General features: G+C 35.6%; 1 protein-coding gene and 1 pseudogene across 2 annotated transcripts in view; both read left to right on the top strand.

The window, feature by feature from the left end:
- Positions 1-21,371, top strand: part of NRG4 (neuregulin 4) — a 114,883-nt gene that overhangs the window by 67,970 nt on the left and 25,542 nt on the right. For both annotated transcript variants that reach the window (XM_053888817.1, XM_053888816.1), the window contains exons 2-3: positions 5,470-5,619; positions 8,917-8,996. In XM_053888817.1, the coding sequence (XP_053744792.1) occupies positions 5,470-5,619; positions 8,917-8,996 (230 nt within the window). The remainder of the gene's footprint in view (positions 1-5,469; positions 5,620-8,916; positions 8,997-21,371) is intronic.
- Positions 14,047-14,508, top strand: LOC109262635 (ATP synthase F(0) complex subunit C2, mitochondrial-like; annotated as a pseudogene).

Below are 21,371 nucleotides of genomic sequence, written 5' to 3'. Positions count from 1 at the left end.
GTGTCATTTGTCCAAGAGTAGAAATGATTCTTCAGAGCTAACTTGGGTTAGCTTATTGCTGTTCTAGGAAGCACAGTGCCAATGAAAGACAATATATATCTTTAAAGCTCCTTCATTTTCTTATTTGTTGCATAATGAAGTTGTATCAGATTATGCATTTGCTTATGAATTTCCCTCACCCTTTTAGTGTCTTTATTATCCACCATTTCCATTAGAAGACAACTGAAAAATATTCCCATTTCTCATCAGTAAGGTTTCATTTTCAGTGTAGGAATACCATGCAAAGTGACAATTGTGACTTTTGCCTAGCTCTAATACTTAACTTCTTTTGTCAGGAAGTGAACTGATGCTGGCTTCTCTTTGTCTTATTCCAAGTTGGGGCATGAGATTTTCCCTGCATTAGAAGGTTGTTGAGACCTGAAGCCTGGGAAGGTAAGATGTCAGCATGAATATTGTCCACTTAGAACTGTCGTTGAATTGAGTGTCCGGTGATTTATGAGCATAACTCATTCCAGCTGTTCCCAGTTTATAAGCTCACCATTTGTTCACATGCTTCCTTCATTCATTGTGCCTTAACTTGTTTTAGTAAATAAAATACTTCAATATTTCAGTGATTTGTTTAAGCTAAAAAAGTAGAACTTTTCACAATAAAACTATAACAATGCCCTACAAAATGACAAATGTGAATTCTTCGTTATGCAATGTTTTATCCATTTATATTCAGATTTAATTGGTAGTCCATTTCAGCATATGAATTATCTGGTTAATAGTCAATCTTGAAAGAGTCTAATAGATTTTGCTTTTAACTAAGCTTAGATTATACTTACACATATGCAGTGTAGTAATTATTTGTTTTTTTGTGGTGCTAGTAATCATATAAATATAACATTAAACAAAATTTTTGCAGGATTGAATATTAATTAGCTAAGTATCTGTAGTGTTAAGAATCTAGTAAATACTTAATGAAGTTACCTTTATGGCACTAGTTAATAAAAGAGGAAAAGGTCATGAATTACTCTTCCCTAATTGAGTTCTTGCTTCCAAAAATCCAGTAGGAGTTTCATAGGATGTTGGCGTGTTTGTGTATTGTTTTATGTCCTGGACTACTAAAAGGGTTCAAGCTCATGTTGTCAGTTCATATTTCTTGAACACTCTAATGGTTTTATTTTGTTTTGTTTTAACTATTTTTCATGGATTTCAAGTTGAACTTTTATTATGCTACAGCGTATTGGTCAATGTAATTCAATTTTGGCGTGTGCCAATATTGTACTTTTGCTTTCCAGAATAGATTATTCCAAGTAAAGTGATATTGACATTGAGTCTCCACTTGGTTAGTGAGCTATTCTATAATACAAACTTGTTTCTGAGAAATATTTACTACTACTACTAATAGTAAACAGTAGCATTTATTGGTTGTCATGCTTTTAACCTTTTCTGGCTATAATTTTTCTTAGGCATTATATTCCCTATAGTCCAATATGAGATGTAAACATGGTCTTTATAAAGTCACTAATTTCAGTTCCATTTGTATAGTGTGTTTCAACACTCAAAGCACTTTTAGACATTGTTTGATTCTGACAATAGCCCTATGAAATAGCTAAAGCAGGTGTTGTTATTTTGATTTTACGGAGTCTTAAGAGAGTTTAAGTGACTTGTACAAGGTCACACAGCCAACAAGCACAAGTGTGGGTTCAAGAAATTAGTTTTTTCTAGCTCATAGTTGAATACTCTTTCTTGAAGCTAAATGCACTATATTTGTTTACATGATTAAAAACTTGGTTCTTTTATTATGGCAAAGGTCTCTAATGTGTAACAACTTACTTTAAGTGCTGTATAATGTAATGAATTTATTTCATGTGCAATGTACCATACATAGCCTCTGGTTTTAGGGAAAGATTATTGGCGGTATTCAGCCAGAAAACCAAATCATGACCGGATTTGGGGCTTGGGAGTTGTATCTATTCCAGGTTTCATCTTTCAGTTCCAGGAGAATGTACATGATCTCCCTCACTAGGTAGACACTAGATGTCACAACTGTTTGCTACTTGGCAGTCTGTGCAGACATGAGGTCCAGAAATAATTTAGCAATATAGTTGCATAAAGACTGAAGGCTACTTAGTTCTGTGTACTCAGTTCTGTGTAAAATGCTGGTGCAATACCTTACCTTTCTGTCTTGCTTCAACTAGTACTACCAGTTGTCTGGCTAGATCTTCTTAATTCACCCTCTTTACCCATAAAATAATTGGTTAACTGTCTGCCTGAAATTTCACTTTTATGTTGTAACTGAGGTTGTAACATTTTTATAAATGAGCTTGAGCTTTAAAAGTGGAATCCAGGTGTGCCTTGCTGGTTCAGTTGGCTCAGTTGGTAGAGCATGCAGCTCTTGATCTTGGGGTCAGGAGTTTGATCTCTATGTTGGCTGCAGAGATTACTTAAAAAACTAAAAAAATCTTAAGAAGAAAAGCATAATCCATATACACACTCATTGGTAAGCTGTGTTTACTTTTTTGTATGATAAATATCTAAAAATTTAAAATTAATTTTTAGGTTAATCATTCCTACTTCTTCAACATAATATTTAAATTTCTCTTTGCCTTTCTCTAAATTCTAATTTGACTAGTTAAAAAATAACAGGATTTTTTTTCTTGACCTTGCTTTATTTAAAGATAGCAACATGTTTTTACTTTCCCACAAGTGTATGTGTTTGCTTTGCCCTGCTGTAACACCACAGAACAACACTTTAGTGTTGATTTCCTTTATATTCCTTTTTGTTTGTTTATCACCTGATCTGACAACTAAATGTCTATTATACCATTCCCCTGACTCCTTTCAACTCAAAGTTTTTATCGTCCAGGTAAAACATTTTTAGTTAGTTCCATCACCTAGTTTGTCATCTTCCTTCAAGTTCAATCTTACCTAAACTTGAGCAGCATTAAGAAATTTGAGTAATGAATTTATAGGCTTTTAAGAAATCCTACTTATGAAGAAGAATTATGCTGTCTCATTTCTGGATTTATTTCTTTAGGGTTCTAATTATCTTTTCTAGAGTAGAAACTGAGCCCCATTTGCACATTATTTCTAAACTTATTTTAAAGCTACGACACTGGGTGGGAGGGTGGGGAGGGTGGGTGATGGGTATTGAGGAGGACACCTTTTAGGATGAGCACTGGGTGTTGTATGGAAACCAATTTGACAATAAATTTCATTAAAAAATAAATAAATAAAGCTATGACACCAACTTTCTTTCAGTAGCTAAGCCTTTTCCTTAAAAACCTTCAGAAGTCACAAATAATTATTTATCTTCTAATTCTAAATTTAGAATTCTAATTTTAAAAATTAAAGAAGCTAGAGGAGTTTTTCCTCTTTTTTTTTTTTTTTTTTTGTCATTTTAGAGATACTTTGGCCAACTGAATTTAGAACCTAGTTTTTGTTTTTGTTTTTTTACTGTGTGGAATGCCCCTTTCCTTTGGTTATTTTGTGATGATATATGTACCAGTTTTTATGACAGTTGCTATGTTGACATTCCAGGTATACTGTGTGTGTGTGTGTGTGTGTGTGTGTGTGTGTGTGTCTGTTTATTCCCCTTTGAGGAGTGGGATGTGGAGTTATAGGAGAAAGAAGTTATTTTCATTAATTTTTTTCTCTTCACATTTATTTATCAGTCTATGGAAAAAGAAGTATTTTCTATTTTATTAGATAATTGTGTTTTCCCCAAATAATTTTATTGCCACTTCAGTTTTCCACTCATGTTATTTCCTTACTTTTTTTCCCTGTGTCTCAGCTCCATCTTTACAGTAGTTTGAGAGAATTGAGACTGCTTTTTTGCTCAAACTGATGCTCTATAACCAATAATGCTACCGCCTCACAGTGGGTAGGGTTTGGGATTAATAAACCATCTTTCATATTTAAGTAAGATATCTCATTTAAGTAAGATTGATATATCTTGTACTATATCTTGATCTTTTCTTATATCTATGTATATAATTAGTGTATCACATTAGTTATCAAAACTTAGTAATTAGTTCACTAAGGTGGGAGAAAGGAGATAGATCAACATTTCTAGTTTTGGTAATACCAGCTTAAAGAAGAAAAATACACACACACACACACACACACACACACACACACATATATAATGTACACATATACACAATTTTTTATACATGTACATACCCATGCATACATACACTCATATACATATACTTTTTTACACTGAATTATTGCTAAGTGAAATTTACTCCATAACTTCTTAGGTTTATAAAACAATGTATACCATTATTTATTTTAACTGCAACTACAAAATAATGAAATTGATTTGGTGCCAAACAGTGTCATTCTTATTAATCCATATCAATCTCTGTGTTTTTTTTAAAGTTAAAAAAATTTTTTAAATGTTTTTATTACTTATTTTTGAAAGAGAGATAGAGGAGAGTAGGGAAAGGGCAAAGAGAGAGGGAGACACAGAATCTGAAGCAGGCTCCAGGCTCTGAGCTGTCAGCACAGAGTCCGATGCGGGGCTTGAACCCATGAACAGTGAGATCATGACCTGAGCCGAAGTCAGATGCTTAATGGACTGAGCCACACAGGCGCCCCTCAATCTCTGTGTTTTATAATTCTTTGAACATATTAATAGGGGAAAAGGAACTGATTTATAATATCAAAGATTATAGTCCTTTGCTGTATAGTTTTAAGGAGCTGAAAGTAATTGCCTTCAAAATATTTGGTTGGCAGAAGTACCTGGCTGGTTTAGTTGGTAGAGCATGTGACTCTTGATCTCAGGGTTGTGAGTTTAAGCCCCACATTCAGTATAGAGCCTACATAAAAAAATAAAATTTGCCATAAAATATTTGGTTGGCAAGTGAAAATATCAAAAATATTCTAGAAAAGGAAATTATAAGAAATAGAACTACCAGATATTAAAACATATTATAAAGCAACCATGTTGAAGCAGTGTAGTAGAACATTAGATGTGTAGAACATGGAAGAATAGAAAGAAATATTCTTTATATAGATTTGACATGTTAACAGAGGCCCTATTAAGCAGTAGGAAAGGGAATGATTATTTAATAAGTAGGGTGAGAATAAGCAGTTAGCAATATTGTAGAAAAGTACATTTAAACCCACATCTATACTGGATGTAACAAAATAAATCTCAGATAAATTTAAGTGTAGATAATCACATTATTGAAAATCTAGAAGATAAGAGGACTTAATATGTTTTAATTTCTCTGGAGTTTCTAAGCACTGAGAAAACGAGAAAAGGAAGATTAGAAAGATTAGATTGCATATGCTAATGTGTTTTATTATAACTGTAGCTCTGTGAACATTATAAGAAAGCATGCCTACTTCATATTCACAACCTGAAAAATTAGTCTTCTTTACTCTTCATACCAGCTGGAAACCTTTTGTTTTCTATATTAGTTAATGGAACAGAGAATGCAGTTCTTTATCTAAAATTTTATTCTGTAGATGCATTGAAAATTATACAGGAGCTCGTTGTGAAGAGGTTTTTCTCCCAAGCTCCAGCATCCAAACTAAAAGTGACCTGTTTGCAGCTTTTGTGTCATTGACTATTCTTCTAGGAACTCTTATCATTGGAGCCCTCTACCTCCTTTTCAGGTAACCAAAATAGAAACATACTTTTGAAAAGAAAAAAGTAATGCATAAAGTAGTTTTTCTACTAAATAACTAATATGCCCTTTGGATCTAGATATTTTTACAGATAGTGATTTCTATTTAAAGTTCTCTAATATTGTTATTAAATTAATAAGTCATTTTGAAAGTATCTTAAATAGTCTCTGTTCTTTGTTACTGACATCAAGCGTTGATTTCTGTAAACTAATTAGGTAGACCCACATTCACTAAAGTCATCATGCCAAAGCACCTAAATATTAGGGCTAGGTCTATTTAAAGTACATTTTGAATGTGAAAGGAAGGAAACAACTTATGCAACATTGTAAATATGAATTTAAGGCCTGTGGTTAATATCTAGGATTAATTCTTCATTTAGTGCCTACTATGTGCTAGGCATTGTGCTAAGAATAAAGAATACAATAGTGGGGAATCTACTTCCAAAACCAAGAGCAAACTGTATACACTGTATGTTAGCTAACTTGACAATACATTATATTAAAAAAAAAAAAAAGAATACAATAGTGAACAAGACAGACATGTTCCCTAATTGTAGAGACTTAAATCAGCTTGGAGAGAGACAAATAAGGAGGCAATTAATTTGGGAAGATTGTAACTCATAAGACAAAAGGAAAAATTATTCATATGAAGCAATAAAATGTGGTGGAGATTACTTTCATTTATTAGTTTTGGTCTTCACCTTTTTCTGGAATTTTGTGAAAATAATAAATATAGAATTTATAAGTTTAGGAGTTATCTGGTATTATAACTCTCATTACTACTATTTATTAAGTGCACACTGTAATACTTGTGAAATACTTTTAATACTATGCTCTCGTAATACTTGTGAAAATCGAGCTGCGGGTAATAATAAAAGAGATACAAAAGGGCTTAAGAAGTTTATATTCTAGGAAAGGTTTTATATATATGTAAAATTATATTTCATAAAATCCTCCTTTCTGAATTACTTTATACCATAGAGTAATTAAAAGTTGGAGAGAGACTGCTCTTTTAAAACATATAATTACATATTTTATTCTAAAATATATCATTTAAGCAATCTCATGTTTTACTTCAGATAAAAAAAATTCAATAGAAACCCATTGTATCAGATTGTATTTTCCCAAAGATAGCTACAATATCTCTCATTCCCACATGCTGTTCTAACCCTATTTAACCTTAATTACCTCCCTAAAACTCTGTCTCCAAACGTAGTTACATTGGGAATAAGTGCTTCAATTTGTGAATTCTGGGAGAAAGAGTGTAACCTGTAATAGCTCGTGTGTGTGTTAGCATTCTCCATACAAATATAACCAATAGAATGTGCAGAGAGACAGATTTATTTTAAGGGATTGGCTCATTAAGTTGTGGAGGCTGGCATGTCCATAGTCTTCATAGTGGCCTGGCAGACTGGAGACTCAGAGAATACTGAGTGTTGCAGTTCAACTCTGAAGGCTATCTGCTGACACAATTTCTTCTTACTCAAAAGAGGTCAGTCTTTGTTCTTTTTAAGGCCTTAGACTGATTAGATGAAGCCCACCCCCGTCATGGAAGGCAATCTGCTTTACTCAAAATACATAGATTTAAAAATTAATTTAAAAAAAAAACACTCTTATAGAAACATCCAGAATAATGTTTGACCAAATATCTGGGCGCCATGGCCCAGCCAGGTTGATACCTAAAATTAACCATCACAGTATGAACAAAAAAATTATGAGCCAAGGGACGCCTGGGTGCCTCAGTTGATTAAGCATTTGCCTCTTGATCTTAGCTCAGGTCTTGATCTCAAGGTAGTGAATTTAAGCCCCACATTGGGCTCTGCACTGGGCATGAAGCCTACTTAAAAAAAAAAAAGGAAAATTATGAGCCAATCTTATTCATTTAACCTAGATATAAAAGATTAAAAATTAGCAAACCAAGTTCAGTAATGTATTAAAAAACTATGATCTTGGAATTATTCCATTATTATAAGAACACAAAGTTGGTATAAAGTTATTAACTAATGTATTTTATCTAGTTCGTATATTAAAAGAGAAAAATCTTTTTTTAAAATATTTACTTTTGAGAGAGAGACAGAGAGAGAGAGAGCAAGCTGGGGAGGGGCAGAGAGAGAGACACACACACAGAATCTGAAGGAGGCCCCAGGCTCCAAGCTGTCAGCACAGATCCTGATGAGGAGCTTGAACCCATAGAACGTGAGATTGTGACCTGAGCCAAAATCGGATGCTTAACGACTCAGCCATCCAGGCACCCCACATCCTTACCATTCTTAAAGAAAAGAGCATTCTTGCAAATTTTTCAGATAGGGTTGCAATATGTTTGAAATTGTGTATTTCCCATTTTTGAATGAGAACATAAGCAGAGTCATGGCCTTAACGATGCCAAGAATAGAATTAATTTGAAAATGAGTCGCTATTGCTTATAGAAGCTACACTTATGATTTGGGCTCATATATATTGACCAAATGAAGTGTATTTGTCAGAGTGGTGCTTTCAAGAATGAAACCAAGTCTGTTTACTAAAATAGTTTTTGGGTCCATTAGTGGTTGAAATTGCTTTAAATGTGGGTCTTTTGAAGTTTAGTAACTAATTAGTGTGATCTTTGAATGAGGTCCAAAATGATACCTCACTAATGCTGAAATCTAGCCTAGAATCAGTAATGTTTCATGAGGAGGAATCAGGGTTTTTTAGAAGACACATTTCATTTTGCTGTGGTAAAATGGTTTTGAATTCATTTTCACTAATATATACTCTAAGCACTGACACTGAAAAAAATTAGAGCAAGTGTACATTTCAAAATCTTGTTTAATATTAAAAGTAGTTAAAAAAAACTGTCATGATCATCTGAATACAATTATAACCCATATTAATTGGCCAGATGACCTAAAAGATGGATGAACTACAACCTTAAAAAGGCACAAAATGAGGTTTTCAATGTCATTAATAGTGAGTAAAGCCACCCCATATCACAAATGTCTCAGCTAATAATGAAAAACTCTTTTAAAAGGGCAAAAACATTACACTAAACATTAAAACATTACAAAAACATTACATTAATAATAGCTTTCCAATTTTAAAGGAAAAGAACTAAGTGCATCATCAGCATCTGAAGTCCCCATAATGAACTCCCTGACTTGGTGGATGAATGGGGCACAGTTTTAGGGCAGCCTTGTCAGTTTCAGGTAGTTCTGGAGAAGAAAATAGACCTCCAAATTTTCAAGTTTAAACTTCCCTCTGCTTTTCCACTTACCTGCTTTTTATTTGTGTGTTTCTTCTTTACTGTCAGGAAGGGCCACCTTCAGAGGACCAGTTCAGTCCAGTATGATATCAACCTGGTAGAGACAAGCAGTACCAGTGCCCACCACAGTGAGTAAATTCAAAATAAAATGCTCGTTTTAAAGGCCTGGATGAGATTGTTTTTGTTACATGTAGAGATTTGGATCTATCCAAAAAGGTTGACTCAAGAAAATTTTTCTATGAGTTTTGACATTAAGATGGATTTCTTTTTCACATTAAAATGGATTTCTTATTAGCATGACACCGGTCATTTTTGTCCCCCAGAGAAAACCATGTTATCTCAGTATGTGAAATTATGTTGTTAGCTATAATGTGTTATAATGTGTTACACATATATAAAGGATTAGTTTCTCCAGAAGTAATTTTTTAAATATTTGTTTATTTTTGAGAGAGAGAGAGAGAGTGCATTCAGGGAAAGGGTAGAGAGACAAGGGTACCAAGGGGCGGGGCTTGAACTTATGAACTGTGATATCATTACCTGAGCCAAAGTTGGAAGCTTAACAGGCTGAGCCACCCAGGCACAGCAGAAGTTATTTGAAGTGGGCTGGTATATAGAGAAAAGGATATTTACCTGTGTAAGGATAGGCAAAACTTTGGGAAACTTATAGACCAATTAACGTTTGAAAAGTTTCTTGAGACTTCTACTTCTGGCTAAGATGGAGTAGCAGGTACTAGGACTGGATTTACCTTCTACTTGAAACTGTAAAAAAAAAAAATGGATATAATACATGAAACACAGGTTTTCAAGACATTGGACATCAGGAAACAAAGGATCATGATCCCTAAGAGATGGGAAACAGAAGTAAGCTAATGATTGCTTCAGATTATTGCGTTGAAATAGTTTACAGGCTGTGGCACAGAAAGGGGGAACCCAGGCTGAGCTTGGTAGACTCCCTGAGTTGAAAAGATGAAATTCAGAGTCTAGAAAGGTTGAGGTGGCTATAATTCAGTGAACAGAGTACTGGAAAAGATAGCTGCATAGAGAACATTCCAGAGACCTCCAGTTCAAGTATTCAGCTGAATATTAATCAGCACATATGTAGTAGGGAAATACTTGAGGTTAGGTATAGAATTACTTGAAAGGATTAGAGATGTCCAGTACTCACACAGGGCTCGGAAAAATGTCTGTTCCAAAAAGTTAAAAAACAAAACAAAACAAAAAATTGTTATTCGTGGGACATTAAGGAGACTACAGAGAAGAGTGTTTCCCCAGTAAAGGGGAATAATTAGCCCTATATTTAAGCACTGTTCCAGCCCTGCCTGACAAACCTTAAAAATTTCCAAATAACTGCATCCCAGATTAAATCTCAGTAAGACAGCAATAACAACAAAAACAAACACACGCACACACACACACACACACACACACACACACACCAAACAAACAAAAAACCCAATACCCAACAGGTACAATTCACTGCCTTGCATCCAATCAAAACTTACCAACCTGTTGGTTTAACATATGAAATCAATGTGAAAGACTACATTAACAGAATAAAGATAAAAACCACACAATAACCACATTAGATGCAGAAAAAGTAGTTGACAAAGTTCAACATCCATTAATGATAAAAATTCTCAAGAAAATAGGTATAGAGGAAATTTCCTCAACATAGATAAAGACCATTTATGAAAATTCCACAACCAACATCATTATCAATGGGAAAAAACTGATCATTTTGTATCTTGTACTTTTCCAGTACAAGGCAAGGATGTTCACTTTCACACTGGAAGTACTAGCAGAGCAACCAGACTTTTTTTTTAATAATGGCATCCTATCTAAAAGGAATAAATTATCTGTTTGCAAGCGATATGATTTTATATGTAGAAAACCCTAAATACTCCATTAATAAACTATTAGAACTAATAAATGGCTTCAGTAAATTTGCAGGATACAAAAAAACATGTAAGAAAAATTATAATTCATTATACCAAAAATGATCTATTTGAAAAGGAAGGAAATCAACAAAACAATTCTTTGTAATACCACTAAAATCATTACTTAGAAATAAATTTAAGCAAGGAGGCCAAAGATCTATACATTGAAAACTATAAAATATTTATAAGAGAAATCAAAGACACAAAAATGCAAAGATATCCCATGTTCATGGATTGGAAGAATTAATATTGTTAAAATGTCTATACTACCCAGGGTGATATACAGATTTAATGAAATTGCTATCAAAATTCCAATAGTGTTTTTCACAGAAGTAGAAAAAAAAAACAACCTAAAATTTGGAACCACAAAAGACCCTGAATAGCCAAAGCAATCTTGAGAAAGAAAAAGCAAGTTGGAGGCATTACATTTCATGTCTTCAAATTATATTACAAAGTTATTGTAATTAAAACACATATGTAGACCAATGGAACAGAATCAAGAGCACAAAACTAAATCAAGCATTTACAGTCAAGGAATTTTTATAATATTCATATTCCAGTTAGTTAACACACAGTGTAATATTAGCTTCGGGTGTACAATATAGTGATTCAACACTTACATACAACACCTGGTGCTCATCACAAGTACACTCCTAATCCCCATCACCTATTTCACCCATCCCCCACCCCCCAACTCCCCTCTGGTAACCATAAGTTTTTTCCTCTATAGTTAAGATTCTGTTTCTTGGTTTGCCTCTCCGTTTTTTTTCTTTATGGTCATTTGTTTTGTTTCTTAAATTCCACATATGGGTGAAATCATATGATATTGTTCTTCTCTGACTGATTTATTTTGCTTATTAGCATAATACTTTCTAGCTCCATCCACATCATTGCAAATGGCAAGATTTCATTCTTTTTTATGGCTAACATTCCATTGTATAAAAACCACTTCTTCTTTATCCATTCCTCAGTTCTTGGACACTTGGGCTCTTTCCATAATTTGGCTATTGTAGATAATATTGCAATAAACATTGGGGTGCATGTATCCCTTTGAATTAGGGTTTTTGTATTCTTTGGGTAAATATCTAGTAGTGCAATTGCTGGATGTTAGGGTAGTTATATTTTTAACTTTTTGAGGAACCTCCATACTGTTCTCCAGTGGCTGCACCAGTTTGCATTCCCACCAAAGTATAAAAGGGTTCCTCTTTCTCTGCATCCTCACCAACATCTGTTTTTCTGTGTTGTTAATTTTGACTGGTGTGAGGTGGTATCTCACTGTGGTTATGATCTGTATTTCCCTGATGGTGAGTGATAGTTGAGCATCTTTTCATGTGTCCATTGGCCATCTATGTGTCTTCTTTGGAAAAATGTCTATTCATGTCTTCTGCCCTTTTCCAGTTGGATTATTTGTTTTATGGGTGTTGACGTGTATCAATTCCTTATAGATTTTGGACACTAACCATTTATGGGATATGTCATTTGCTAATATCTTCTCCCATTCAGTAGATTGCCTTATAGTGTTGTTGATTGTTTACTTCACTGTGCATAAGTTTTTTATGTACAGTCCTGATAGTTTATTTTTGCTTTTGTTTCCCTTGCCTCAGGAGACATATCTGGAAAAAAGTTGCTGTGGCCAATGTCAAAGAGATTACTACTGCTTGTTTTCTCCACTAGGATTTTTATGGTTTCCTGTCTCACATTTAGGTCTTTAATCCATTTTTGTGTATGGTGTAAGAAAATGGTCCAGTTTCATCCTTTTACATTATGCTGTCCAGTTTTCCCAACACTTTGGTTGAAGAGACTGTCTTTTTTCCATTGGATATTCTTTTCTGCTTTGTCGAAGGTTGACCATATAGTTGTGGGTCCATTTCTGGGCTTTCTATTCTGTTCTATTTATCTTTGTGTCTCTTTTTGTGCTACTACATACACTACAGGTACAGCTTTGTAGTAAACTTGAAGTCCAAAATTGTGATGCCACCAGCTTTGCATTTCTTTTTTAGGATTGTTTTGGCTATTCATGGTCTTTGTGGTTCCATACAAATTTTAGAATTGTTTGTTCTACCTCTGTGAAAAATGCTGCTGGTAATTTGATAAAGATTACATTAAATGTGTAGATTGCTTTGGGTAGTATAGACATTTTAACAGTATTTGTTCTTCTGATCCATGAGTATGGAAAATCTTTCCATTTCTTTGTGTACTTTTCATTTTCTTTTATCAGTGCTTTATGGTTTTCAGAGTATAGGTCTTTCAGATCTTTGGTTAGGTTTATTCCTAGGTATCTTATTGCTCTTGGTGTAATTGTAAATAATCCCTTAATTTCTTTTTTTTAATTAAAACATTTTTTAATGTTTATTTTTGAGAGAGAGAAACAGAACGCAAGTGGGGGAGGGGCAGAGAAAGAGGGAGACAGAATCTGAAGCAGGCTCCAGGCTCTGAGCTGTCAGCACAGAGCCTGGCATGGGGCTCGAACTCACAAACTGTGAGATCATGGCCTGAGCTGAAGTCAGATGCTTAACCAACTGAGCCACCCAGGTGCCCCCTTAATTTCTCTTTCTGCTGCTTCATTATTGGTGTTTAGAAATACAACAGATTTCTGCATGTCAATTTTGTATACTGCACCTTTACTGAATTCATGTATCAGTTCTAACAATTTTTTTGTGGAGTCTTTTGGGTTTTCTATATAGAGTACCATGGGACTTCATCAAATATAAAAGTTTCTGCACAACCAAAGAAACAATTAATAAAACGAGAATATAGCCTAAGGAGTAGGAGAAAATACTTGAGATAAGGGGTGAGATAAGGGGTGAAGCACCAATGTGTATATATATATATATATATATATATATATATATATATATATGAAACTTGTACAACTCAATAGCAAAAAATCAACTAATCCAATTTTTTAAAGTTTATTTATTTTGAGAGAGAGAGAGAGAGAGAGAGAACGCACTTGTGCACCCAAGTTGGGAAGGGGCAGAGAGAGAGGGAGAAAGAGAATCCCAAGCAGGCTCTGCACTGTCAGCACAGAGCCCCATGTGGGGCTCAAACTCACAAACGGTGAGATCATGACCTGAGCTGAAATCAAGGGCCAGATGCTTAACTGACTGAACCACCCAGGAGCCCCTCAACTAATCCAATTTAAAAATGTGGCCCTTCAACATCTTTAGCTCTTCTTTGTTTTTGAGGAAAATGTATGTGTTTGCCTTTCATCCCTATTATTTTAGGTAGATGAAATACTAAAATAACTGTCTATATCTGTCTTCTCTGCACTAGGAGCAGCTTTCCTGCTACAGCCCTCCTCCCCTGAAAATGTATGCCTGCACAAAGTTTGTCTCAACTCCCTTCTTGGTCAGGAACACTTTTCAGCTGTTGAGCCGATCACTGACAGATGAAAGCTTCAGCAGCTTGGCAGCCCCATGTCACCTGACCTCATTTATACCTAGGTGCAGTTTCCAAGCCAGCATCATTTCACAGGACATTGATACAGTGCAGCCAAGTTCATTGAATCTAAGCCTTCCACAGTGGGGGTGGCTGGCTCTGGGGTTAGAAATGGGACTGTGTTTAGGAGTTTCATCATTGGTTATGCCAGAAACCCTTCTCTGAAGCAACACCTCTTCTCCTACACCATTCTGGGCTTTGTCCTCTCAGACATGGATTATTTTACCTGATGGTGGCCTTTCTCATCCTCCTTAGCATGTGAAGGAGCCGTCTCTGCCTCTGATAGGTCTTTTTCCTGTGTTTCATTTACCCTGAATAGTCTTCTTCCTGTACCTCCCCAAGCCAACTGGGGAAAGTGGTTGGCTTAGGGAAAACAAATACTGTATTAATAAGAAATAATAATAAAATAAATGTTTATGAAATAGTCATGCATAGGATTTTAAATGTAGGATTTTTTTTTAAAGTTTTTATCTATTTTTAATGTTTTTTTTTTATTTTTGAGAGGGAGAGTGAGCAGGGGAGGGACAGAGAGAGAGGGGGACAGAGGAACTGAAGCTGGCTCTGCCCTGACAGCAGCAACCCTCATGTGGGGCTCAAGCTCACAAACTGCAAGATCATGGCCTGAGCTGAAATTGGATGCTCAACCAACTTAGCCACCCAGGTGCACTATTTATTTATTTTGAGAGAGAGAGAGAGAGTGAACACAAGAGAGGGAGAGAGAGAATCCCAAGCAGACTGTGCACTGTCAGCACAGAGCCACATGTGGGGCTCAAACTCACTAACCGTGGGGTCCTGACCTGAGTCAAAATCAAGAGTCAGCTTAACCAACTGAGCCACCCAAGTGCCCCTCAATGTAGGATTTCTTATGAATTAATTATAGGTGTTTTGTTTTAACCTTAAGAAATTTAAGTACGATTCCTCTCTCTCATTAATGAGTGTCATAGAATTAATTGCATCTTAATATAGAGTCAAAGAAGACAAAAAAAACACACAACTTTACAGACTTAATCCAGAAGTTTTTTTTTCCTTTGTAAATGTGGTCCAAAAAATGTGCAAAGAACCTGAATAGACTTTTTTTTTTTAAAGAAGACATACAAATGGCTGACAGGTATATGAAAAGTGCTCAACATTACTAATCATCAGGGAAATCCAAATCAAAACCATAATGAAATATTATCTCATACCTGTTAGGGTGGCTTTTATAAAAAGATAAAAGATAAATGTTGGTGAGGATGTGGAGGAAAGGGCACCCTTGTACACTGTTAGTAGGAATGTAAATTGACTCAGCCGTTATGGAAAACATTATGGAGGTTCCTCAAAAAATGAAAAATGGGACTGTAGGGGCAGCTAGGTGGCTCAGTCGGTTGAGCATCTGACTTCAGCTCAGGTCATGATCTCGCAGTTCATGGGTTTGAGCTCCACATCAGGCTCACTGCTGTCAGCATGGAGCCTGCTTCAGATCCTCTATCCCCCTCTTTCTGCCCCTCCCCTGTTAATGCTCTCTTTCTCAAAAATAAGTAACATTAAAAAAAAAGGACTATAATGTAATCCAGCAATTCTTCTGGGTATATGGGAAATGAAATCAATACCTCAAAAGAGACGGTTGTGCTCCCATGTTTTTTGCAGCATTATTCACGATAGCTAAGAAATGGAAAAAACCTGTTTCCATTTGCAGATGTGTCCCAGACTGAGTCTGGAGTTCTCTCTTGTCCAGCAGGAGAGTAGATGCAGAATTGAATACAAGAGAGGCTAATGTCTGGGAGGAGACAAGGGCCTGGTATGGTGGTTTGTCTCTGTATTTATTGAGCTCACAAGATCTTACCCACATGGTGAATGTGAAGAAAACACGATCGTATGTGTGAACATGGTGAACGTGAAGAAAACAATCAGACAGTAATCATTAACTTGTATGTGTAAGAAGCAAAGGGTCTGGGGTGCAAGTGGAGTTTGTGATCAGAGTACAATAGTATATTGGTGTCAGATGGAAAGTAATTTCCTGCAGGTCATATAACAAATTACTTGTGATCCCATTACAATATCTCACTAGCTAACTTTGGGTGTTTTCACCCTGTGGGAGCAGCTTTCCACCCTAAGCTTTTTTCTAACCCATTTATGTAAGTAGCACCTATTCCCCCACTAGATGAATAGAAGAATGGTAGCATATATATATACAATGGAACATTATTCAGCCTTTAATTTTTTTTGACGTTTTTTTTAAATTTATTTTTGAGACAGAGAGAGACAGAGCATGAACGGGGGAGGGGCAGAGAGAGGGGGAGACACAGAATCGGAAGCAGGCTCCAGGCTCTGAGCCATCAGCCCAGAGCCTGACGTGGGGCTCGAACCCACAGACCACGAGATCGTGACCTGAGCTGAAGTCGGACGCTTAACCAACTGAGCAACCCAGGCGCCCCTATTCAGCCTTTAGAAAGAAGTTCCTGGGATTTGTGACATCTTGGATAGACTTCAGAGAACATTGTGCTAAGTAAAATAAGTCAGCCAGAGAGAAAAATAGTACATGATCTCACGTATATGTGAAATATACAAAAAGAGAGAAGAGAGTAGAAGAATGGTAGTTACCAGGGGTGAAGAGGTTGGGAGATACTGGTCAACCAGTAAAAAGTTGCAGTTATGTAGGATAAATAAGTTGAGAAACCTAATGTACAAGTATGATGACTGCAGTTAATAATACTCTATTTTATACTGGAAATTTGCTAAGATATAGATTTCAGGTGATCTCACCAAAAAGAAATAGAATGATAACTATGTGAGATGGATATGTTAATTAGCTTGACTTTAGTAATCATTTTCCTACATATTTATATTAAAATGTGCTGTATACTTTAAATATATTAAATTTTTATTAAAAGTAAATTTAATACAGTCAAAGATAGGTTAAAAAGAAAATTTGCAAACTGCAAAGAAGCAGGAAATGTGTTCAAAGTAAGAAAAATTAATAAGTTGAAACTGATCCAGAACTACTACAAATCTTAGAGTTAGCAGGCAAACACATTAAACAGTTATTATAAATGTATCCCATGTATTCAAAAGCTAAGTAGGAATATGGAAGATATATATTTTAAAAAATCAAGTTGAAATTCCAGAGATGAAAATTAGTATATGAGATGAAAAACAGTGAATGGTATTAACATCAGATCATACACTATATAAGAAAAGATTGCTAAACTTGAATATACAGTAATAGAAATTATTACATTTTTTAAGAAAAGAACATTATGTAATGCTGTGCAACAACTTCAGGTGGCATAATATAGGGTTAATTGGAGTCTCTGAATGAGACAGACACGAGACAGGAGGGGACAGAAAAAATGTTTGACAAAAGATGAGAAAGGCCTATATACTGAAAACTAAAACTATTGCTGATAAAAATGAAACAAAGAGCAAAATAAATGGAGTGATAAACCATGTTCGTGGGTTTGTAAAACTCAATATAGTTAAGATGTCAGTTCTTAAATCGATCTAAAGATGCAATGTTATGCCAATCAAAATCCTAGCGAGTGTTTGTAGGAATTAACAAGCTAATTCTAAAATTCATATGGAAATTTGAAGGAACGAGACGAGCAAAATCAGTTTTGAAAAACAAAAGTGAGGATGCTTCATAGTGTCTGATTTCACATCTTACTACAAAGCTCCAGTAAGTAATCAAGACACAGTGCTATTGGCGTCAAGATAAACAAATGGATCTAGAAATAGACTCAATTGATTTTTAACAAAGGAGCCAAGGCAATTCAGAATGGAAAGGATAATCTTTTCAAAAAATTATGCTGGGACAGTTGGATAGCCACATGTAAAAAGATGAATTTAGATCTTTATGATACATAAAAAATAACTCAAATTGGTTGTAAATGTAAGAGCTAAAACTATAAAACTCTAAAAAAAAACCTTAGAAGAAAATTCTTAGAAGAAAACCTAGGAAGTATTTGTGATGTTAGATGAAGCAAAAATTTTTAGGTATGTAAGAAAAGCACAACTGAGTAGAGGGTAAAGTCTAGGATTGTGATGCTGCCCGCTTTGGTCTTCTTCCTCAAAATTACTTTGGCTATTCGGGGCCTTTTGTGGTTCCATATGAATTTTAGGATTGCTTGTTCTAGCTTCGAGAAGAATGCTGCTGCAATTTTGATTGGGATTGCATTGAATGTGTAGATAGCTTTGCTTAGTATTGATATTTTAACAATATTTGTTCTCCCAACCCATGAGCACGGAATGTTTTTCCATTTCTTTATATCTTCTTCAATTTCCTTCATAAGCTTTCTATAGTTTTCAGCATACAGATCTTTTACATCTTTGGTTAGGTTTATTCCTAGGTATTTTATGATTCTTGGTGCAATTGTGAATGGGATCAGTTTCTTTGTCTTTCTGTTGCTTCATTCTTAGTGTATAAGAATGCAACTGATTTCTGTACATTGATTTTGTATCTTGCAACTTTGCTGAATTCATGTATCAGTTCTAGCAGACTTGTGGTGGAGTCTGTCGGGTTTTCCATGTTTAATAGCATGTCATCTGCAAAAAGTGAAAGCTTAACTTCATCTTTGCCAATTTGCATGCCTTTGATTTCCTTTTGTTGTCTGCTGACTTCCAACACTATGTTAAACAACAGCGGTGAGAGTGGACATCCCTGTGGTGTTCCTGATCTCAGGGAAAAAGCTCTCAGTTTTTCCCCATTGAGGATGATATTAGCTGTGGGCTTTTCATAAATGGCTTTTATGATGTTTAAGTATGTTCCTTCTATCCCGACTTTCTCAAGGGTTTTTATTAAGAAAGTTGCTGAATTTTGTCAAATGCTTTTTCTGCATCGATTGACAGGATCATATGGTTCTTTCTTTTATTAATGTGATGTATCACGTTGATTGATTTGCGAATGTTGAACCAGCCCTGCATCCCAGGAATGAATCCCACTTGATCATGGTGAATAATTCTTTTTATATGCTGTTGAATTCGATTTGCTAATATCTTATTGAGAATTTTTGCATCCATATTCATCAGGGATATTGGCCTGTAGTTCTCTTTTTCTACTGGGTCTCTGTCTGGTTTAGGAATCAAAGTAATGCTGGCTTCATAGAATGAGTCTGGAAGTTTTCCTTCCCTTTCTATTTTTTGGAATAGCTTGAGAAGGATAGGTATTATCTCTGCTTTAAACGTCTGGTAGAACTCCCCTGGGAAGCTATCTGGTCCTGGACTGTTATTTGTTGGGAGATTTTTGATAACTGATTCAACTACACTCTACTACAAAGCTGTAATCATAAAGACAGCATGGTACTGGCACAAAAACAGACACATAGACCAATGGAATAGAATAGAAACCCCAGAACTAGATCCACAAACGTATGGCCAACTCATCTTTGACAAAGCAGGAAAGAATATCCTATGGAAAAAAGACAGTCTCTTTAACAAATGCTGCTGGGAGAACTGGACAACAACATGCAGAAGGTTGAAACTACACCACTTCCTCACACCATTCACAAAAATAAACTCAAAATGGATAAAGGACCTGAATGTGAGACAGGAAACCATCAAAACCCTAGAGGAGAAAGCAGGAAAAGACCTCTCTGACCTCAGCCACAGCAATTTCTTACCTGACACATCCCCAAAGGCAAGGGAATTAAAAGCAAAAATGAACTATTGGGACCTCATGAAGATAAAGAGCTTCTGCACAGCAAAGGAAACAATCAACAAAACTAAAAGGCAACCAACGGAATGGGAAAAGATATTTGCAAATGACATATTGGACAAAGGGCTAGTATCCAAAATCTATAAAGAGCTCACCAAACTCCACACCAGAAAAACAAATAATCCAGTGAAGAAATGGGCAGAAAACATGAATAGACACTTCTCTAAAGAAGACATCCAGATGGCCAACAGGCATATGAAAAGATGCTCAACGTTGCTCCTCATCAGGGAAATACAAATCAAAACCACACTGAGATACCACCTCACACCAGTCAGAGTGGCTAAAATGAACAAATCATGAGACTATAGATGCTGGAGAGGATGTGGAGAGACGGGAACACTCTTGCACTGTTGGTGGGAATGCAAATTGGTGCAGCCACTCTGGAAAACAGTGTGGAGCTTCCTCAAAAAATTAAAAATAGACTTACCCTATGACCCACCAGTAGCACTGCTAGGAATTTACCCAAAGGATACAGGAGTACTGATGCATAGGGGCACCTGTACCCCAATGTTTATAGCAGCACTCTCAACAATAGCCAAATTGTGGAAAGAGCCTAAATGTCCATCAACTGATGAATGAAGAAATTGTGGTTTATATACACAGTGGAGTACTAGGTGGCAATGAGAAAGAATGAAACATGGCCCTTTGTAGCAATGTGGATGGAACTGGAGAGTGTTATGCTAAGTGAAGTAAGCCATACAGAGAAAGATACCATATGTTTTCACTCATTATGTGGATCCTGAGAAACTTAACAGAAACCCATGGGGGAGGGGAAGGAAAAAAAAAGAGGTTAGAGTGGGAGAGAGCCAAATCATAAGAGACTCTTAAAAACTGAGAACAAACTGAGGGTTGATGGGGGGTGGGAGGGAGGGGCTGGTGGGTGATGGGTATTGAAGAGGGCATCTTTTGGGATGAGCACTGGGTGTTGTATGGAAACCAATTTGACAATAAATTTCATATATTGAAAAAAAAGCACACCTCTGTCCTTAAAAAAAAAAAAAAGAAAAAAAAGAGAAAAGCACAACTGATACAAAAAAAATTGGACTTCATCATTGGACCATAAACTGGACTTCATTTAGTGCTTAAAAAGACACCATTATAGGAGTGCCTGAGTGGCTCAGTCATTTAAGGGTCTGACTTTGGCTCAGGTCATGATCTCACAGTTCATGGGTTTGGGTCCCATGTTCCACCCTGTGCTTGACAGCTCAGAGCCTAGAGCCTGCTTTGGATTCTGTGTCTCCCTCTCTGCCCTCCCCCACTTGTGCTCTCATTCTCTCTCAAAAATAAATAAACATTAAACAAAATTTTTAAAATATACCATCATAAATATAAAAAGACCAGCCCCTATCTTGGAGAAAATATTTGCAAATCATATATCTGATAAATGACCTGTAGTCAGAGGAATAAGGAATTCTTTCAACTCAATGAGAATTCTT

Source organism: Panthera pardus, unplaced genomic scaffold (genome assembly GCF_024362965.1).
Source record: "Panthera pardus isolate Hobbes unplaced genomic scaffold, ASM2436296v1 HiC_scaffold_24, whole genome shotgun sequence".
Classification (NCBI taxonomy): Eukaryota; Metazoa; Chordata; class Mammalia; order Carnivora; family Felidae; genus Panthera; species Panthera pardus.
Note: the sequence above shows the minus strand (reverse complement) of the source record. Positions and strands in the feature narration are given on the sequence as shown.